Below are 6,000 nucleotides of genomic sequence, written 5' to 3'. Positions count from 1 at the left end.
GGCTGTCCTTAAAAAAAAGTAAACAAGAACATTGTGCCATCTGGTTTGCTTAATACAAGGAATTTGATGCATAGCATTTTTACTCAAGTATAAAAATGTAGTACTTTTCCCACCACTGTACTTAAGTACATTTTAAACCAGACACTTTTACTCAAGTAGTATTTGTCTTTTTCCATTAAGGTATCTTTACTTTTGTTCAAGTATGACAACGGAGTACTTTTTCCACCACTGGTAAGCAGTGTGGTTATTGCTCTATGCAGCCCCTCAATAGGCAGCCGAGCTTCAATCATATTGCTTTCACCTATACAGCTCTTTAAGATCTGTGTGAACACAAAAAGGCATTTTTCACACTGGCAGTTTCAAAGGGTTCTAAAATGGAACTGGGCATGGAACAAACGTAGGTAGATCATATAACAGTACAGGTCAGGCTCTGATGTCAAAGTTAGTAATAGAATATGAACAGAACAGCCCATCTGCTTTGACTCGGGCAGCAAAAAAAAAAAGGCACCAATTTTTTTATTTTTTTTTGCTGACCACTCCACAACACTGGAAGTTTCTCGCCTTTACCCACAATGCTCAGGGAACAATCATCTCTTTGCATGGTTGCTGATGTGTCTAACAATTGCCACCAAACCATTGTGCTGCTGTACAAACAAAGTGAAAAACATACCATAGCTAGAATTTATATAATTATTTGTTTTCCAAACCATTGATAAAAAACACCAAGACATCTTATCAATAGTAACAGCCACACCATTGAAAAGATGTGCATGTTTAATCACATTGAAGAACTGCCAAATTATTCAGGAGGATACAGATAAAAAAAAAGAAAATTATAAAAACTTTCAGGAGCTACCAGGAACACCACATATCATTAAGACATCAAACTCCAGATTCGTCATATCAGACCAGCCCTTCCCAAGACTCTCATTGAGAGGGGAGGGGGGGGGGGGGGGGGGGGGGGGGTTTAGACCCAATAATGTCCACAATGAATAAAAGCAGGCTAGCACTTTCTGTTCTCTCAACCATCAACGTGTTCTATGTGGCTTGGCTTCTTGTGCCCCCCTCCCCAAAGAAGTGTACAAGTTATCAGGAGGCTGAAGTTCACCTTTAGTTCAGAACAAGGTCTGGAGGTGGCCTGGCGTTTAGACGCTATGCTCACAGTCTAATAACGCATAATGGGATCTGGGGTGTTTTAGTATCTGCAGGCAAGTGGATCCTTCTGGGTTAAGGGCACAGTCATATATGTATTGGCAATATACAATCAATAGAAAGATCAAACTCTACATATGTCCTCAATGCCAGATTGTTCTTACAATAAGCCGAAGTAATTTTTGTCAACCTGCAACAATTGTTCGTTCACGAACTAGAACTAGATACAACCTCTGAGCGAAGTGCCAATTTTCAGTCACGTTCCTATGTACTGCTTTTCAGACCATCTCATAATGTGTCACAAGAGCCACTTGATTACCCGAAGATCAAGAATGCATTCTAAAGAGATCTCCCCATGATTAACAGAGGAGATCAAGACTGTTGAATTCTATAAAAGAGATCTCCCCTTGATTACCAGAGCGCGATCAAGACTGTTGTATTTTAAAGAAGTCTTTTGTCATCTTCAAAAAGTAATCTTGAATGGTGAATCGACTGGCTGCTTGGTTGGGAAAGGGCAGAGATACTTTTCTGTGCAAGATTCACACATGAAACGGAGAGCATCATCATGGCACTTCAAAAATACCTGTAGACTCATACACACAGATCAGTAGTCAAAAGGGTCGATGCAAGGTGAAAACATAGCTACAATGAAGTACAATTAGAACATAAAATATCACCATAACGAATTTGGTTCATATCTAACTGGTAAGACGTTTAATCTTCTGACCTGTTCTTGGAAGATTCCTATGCATGACACAAGGGGGAGGCCAAAACACACTCAGACCAGCATGAATGTGTGACGAGTCAGACAAACACTACTCATAGTTGATAGTGAAGCATGAACTCCAATAAATGAGGGGAGTAAAATGACCAAACAACAAAATCAAATATTTTCTTCTACAGATTTCATCCTCCAGTGAGCGTGTCTCCAGCAAAGGCCATCCGTCATTTTGGGATTTGCTCATTGCTCAGGGACGCCAAAAGTACACTGGGTCTGAAAAATGTGCCCATCTGTCACATAAAACATCTATTGCACAAACGTTTTGGTTGCAAAACAACCTAAAACTAACATTTCAATTTATCTCGTCTCTCTGTCCAGTCTATCGACCCCAATAGGGACCGTTTCAAAGCACCATCATTTTGCTTGCTTATAATTTTTTCTTCATATTGATCTCATTATTAAATATCACTGTACTTTTTAAATAAGTCAATATCTAATGTTGGTGTGTGTGCGTCTGTGCAGTTTGTCACATCTCTGTGCCATTGGGTGCTTGTATGCGTTTGGACAGGTTTTATATTTCCTGCAAAATAATTGACAATCTCTTCTCCACTGGCCTTGCAGTCGGTTCCAGTGCAGGAGGAGCCAACAGGCAGTAGGAACAGTTAATTACGGTTAATGCACTTCCTAAAACAGAAAGCAAAGAAAGAGAATTTTTAAAAAAGGACACCAAGAAAAAATGAAATGAATGTGTGTCCTTTCTAACAGAGACAAATGAACAAGCAAAGTAACAGCATAGAAAAGATGAGATCTGTGAAAGCCAGTCGCAGGAATAGGGCACTTCTTGGAGTCAGTTCTCTGTTCTGCGATGATGTGCATTTGCGTTTTTAGGTTCTGCCGCCGGTCGGTCAGTAAGTCACACATGGGCCGCTTGGCATCCCCTCCCACCATTTTGTAGGCCTGCTCTAAATAGCAGATGATGGCAGCTTAGATAGCTGGGAGTGTCAGTGTTAACTGTTAATCTGTAGAAAGTAGAGCCTGGCTAGTGGTTCCTCACAGTTCTGGGTCCATTGGTCCTTTGTCCCCTCCAAGTCCCACCCAGAGTCACTGCACACTGCCAAAGTGCTGTTCAGCATCGAGTCACCTCTATATGTTCCTATGGGAAGTTCAAGCCTCCTTCAAACCACCACGGAGCACACACGCACGGTGATCGACAGACAAGGTAAAACGGGCATGTGGTCAGCATAAACCAACCCCCTCAATTCACAGGTGCTCATTTGTGTCCATTTGCCCACTGCCCCACACTCTAGGAACACAATGTCTTATTTCTCACTTATGGAAGTGTATGTGTTCACTATCTTTCTTGGAGTCTCTCTTTTGGAGTCACTGTGTGTGAGTAGGCCTGAGTGGGGTCATGAGCGGACGTCATAGCTACATTGGGTGGGGTGGGAGTTCTCCCCTCTGTGCTGTAACTAGGTTGGGGCATGGGGACTGTGTGTGTTTAGGGGTGGAGGGGCAGGTGGTACTGGAAGGAAGCAAGCCTGGGGCCAGAGGGTGGACGGTTGGGGGGCTCAACTGGCTGAGGCGTGGGACATGAGGTCCTCCAGAGCCTTGTCCTGGTCGTTGTTGTGCAGCAGCAGCACCTCCTTGATGGTGTCCTTCTCAAAGCCCATCTCACAGAACCGCGTCATCAGCGATAGGAACTCCAAGGCCTGAGGAAATCATGAAAAATATGAATTCTTGTTACGGACTGTTTATGTACAATTTAACTAACAAAAAAATCGAATAAACAAAGATTGTTAAAAACATTTCAAAAGCATGTTGGAGGAGGAGAGCAGTAGATGCTTGGTGTATCCAAGTTCAGGGAAAACTGGAAGTGAATCCTACCTTAGGCCACTCGACATTTGTGTTCAAACACATCACAGATAAGAGTCAATAGCTGGCTATCAGCATCTTTGTTTCTGCATTGTTGAGTGCATCTGTATAAACATGCATATCTGTGTGTGTGTATGTGTGAGAGAGAGAGAGACTGTGGGTGGACTCACCTTCTCTTCAGAGTTCTGGAACATATCTAAGCACTCCTCTATGGCACTAGGATCAAATCCCCGCTCACAAAGACGCGCGTGAGTAAACAGGTACTCCAGCACCTGGGTCACAGGATGACAGATATTGTTGCTCTTTAGGTGTGGGCTTCCTGTGTAAGCCCAGACTTTATCTGCTAGCTAAGGGACGGATCGACATTTACAGAATGGTTACTTGAAGGAAAATGGGGGAGGGTCATGTAATTTGTAATTGATGAAATTTCTGTTTTAGGCTAGATAGATGTGCGCCTGATGCCGCCCCTCATCTCTGATTCGCCACTGGGTGCACGATACAAATGTGCCTTTTGGCTATTTAATGTGGTCTCAATCAAATTATCCATAGCCTACTAGCTACGAAGTGTATGCTCAGAGAAGCACAGAACAAAGTTATAATATTTCTAAGATACAGTGCCTTCAGAAAGTATTCACACCCCTTGACTTATTTCACATTGTTGTTTTACAGCCCAAATTGATTTTTCCCCCTCACCCATCTACACACACAATATCCCGTAATGACAAAGTGAAAACATATTGAGAAATGTTTGCTAAATTAGAGAAAATTAAATAGAGAAATGTCATTTAAATAAGCATTCAAACCCCTTTGCTATGACGCTCCAAATTGAGCTCAGGTGCATCCAATTTCTTTTGATGATCCTTGAGACGTTACTACAACTTGATTGGAATCCACCTGTGGCCAATTCAATTCTTTGGACATGATTTAGAAAGAAACACCTGTCTATTTAAGATCCCACAGTTGACAGTGCATGTCAGAGCAGAAACTATACCAAGTCCATACATATTCGAGATATAAGTGTGATGAGGCATATTTGAGGAAGGGTATAAAACAATTGAGTGTTGAAAGTTTCAGTGGTCTCCATTTGGAAATGGGGAAAAAATATGGAACTACCCAGACTCTGCCAAGAGCTGGACATCTGACCAAACTGAGCAACTGTGCAAGGAGGACCTTGGTCAGCGAGGTGACCAAGAACCCAATGACCACTCTGACAGAACTACAGAGTTCCTTGGCTGAGATGTGAGAACCTGCCAGAAGAATGAGTCTCTACAGCATTTCACCAATCTGGGCTTTATGGGAGTGGCCACTCATGAGAAAAAGACATATGACAGCACGCCTGGAGTTTGCAAAAAGGCACGTGGAAGACTCTGAGCATAAGACAAAAGATTGTGGTCTGATGAGACCAACATTTTACTCTTTGGCCTAAATGCAAAGCACTATGTCTGGACAAAACCAGGCACAGCTCATCACCTGTCTAACACCATCCCTATTGTGAAGCATGGTGGTGGCAGCATCATGCTATTGCAGGGTTTCCCATACTCTGTCCTCGGGACCCCAAGGGGTCCTTTTTAGTATTTTTGTCCCCGGCATTTTTCTCACCCACGTACTATAAATCTTATTACTCACTTTTGAGACATGCTACTATTTAGCAATTTTTTCAGTGAACTTACATGCATTTGAAAAAAAGGACAGCCGAGTATAAAAAGTTGAATTCCCCATTCCACTATTAAATATAAAAGGAACGTCAGTTTCACTCCTTTTAGTGGAATACTTAAGGTTATCCCGAACCAAGTTAAAGTAGTTATAGGTACCATTCTGTGGACAATCTTACGTACAAGACAATTTCATTTGAGAGACTCTCTCCTCCACGTTGAGCCATCTGAGGCATTCTAAGTGTGAATGGTCAAGAGTATGTGCTGGAAGTTTAAGAATAATCCTGACTAATTTGATCGGAGAGATCTGAAGTTTATTTTTAATTATCTTGTGGGCACTATTGTACCAGAAAGAGCATGTATAGTTTTAGTGGCGATGAACAAGATCCACTGCCAATGCCACCATTACATTCTTATCCAGATATTTAGAGGTTCTTGCCAAAAACCTAATTTTATGGTTCACTTTGGAGATAACCATCTGACAGTGGAGAGCATGGCACAAGAAATTATTTAGCACACATCCAAGATAATTAACTGAGTATTTTGCTGTGACTATATCACCTACTACCCCCTGAAAATCAGGGGATTCCCTCAGTTTCACTT

The 6,000-nt window shown here is 42.0% G+C and overlaps 1 protein-coding gene across 1 annotated transcript in view; it reads right to left on the bottom strand.

The window, feature by feature from the left end:
- Positions 1-732: 732 nt before the first annotated feature.
- LOC129841959 (ubiquitin-associated protein 1-like) overlaps positions 733-6,000 on the bottom strand; it is a 39,696-nt gene continuing 34,428 nt past the window's right edge. Inside the window, exons 6-7 of the mRNA XM_055910326.1 lie at positions 3,916-4,017; positions 733-3,582 (exon numbers count right to left, since the gene is read on the bottom strand). Coding sequence (XP_055766301.1) covers positions 3,442-3,582; positions 3,916-4,017 — 243 coding nt within the window. The 3' untranslated portion in view covers positions 733-3,441. The remainder of the gene's footprint in view (positions 3,583-3,915; positions 4,018-6,000) is intronic.

This window comes from Salvelinus fontinalis, chromosome 3 (assembly GCF_029448725.1).
Source record: "Salvelinus fontinalis isolate EN_2023a chromosome 3, ASM2944872v1, whole genome shotgun sequence".
NCBI classification, from domain to species: Eukaryota; Metazoa; Chordata; class Actinopteri; order Salmoniformes; family Salmonidae; genus Salvelinus; species Salvelinus fontinalis.
The sequence above is the reverse complement of the archived record's forward strand: the minus strand, read 5'-3'. Positions and strand labels throughout refer to the sequence as shown.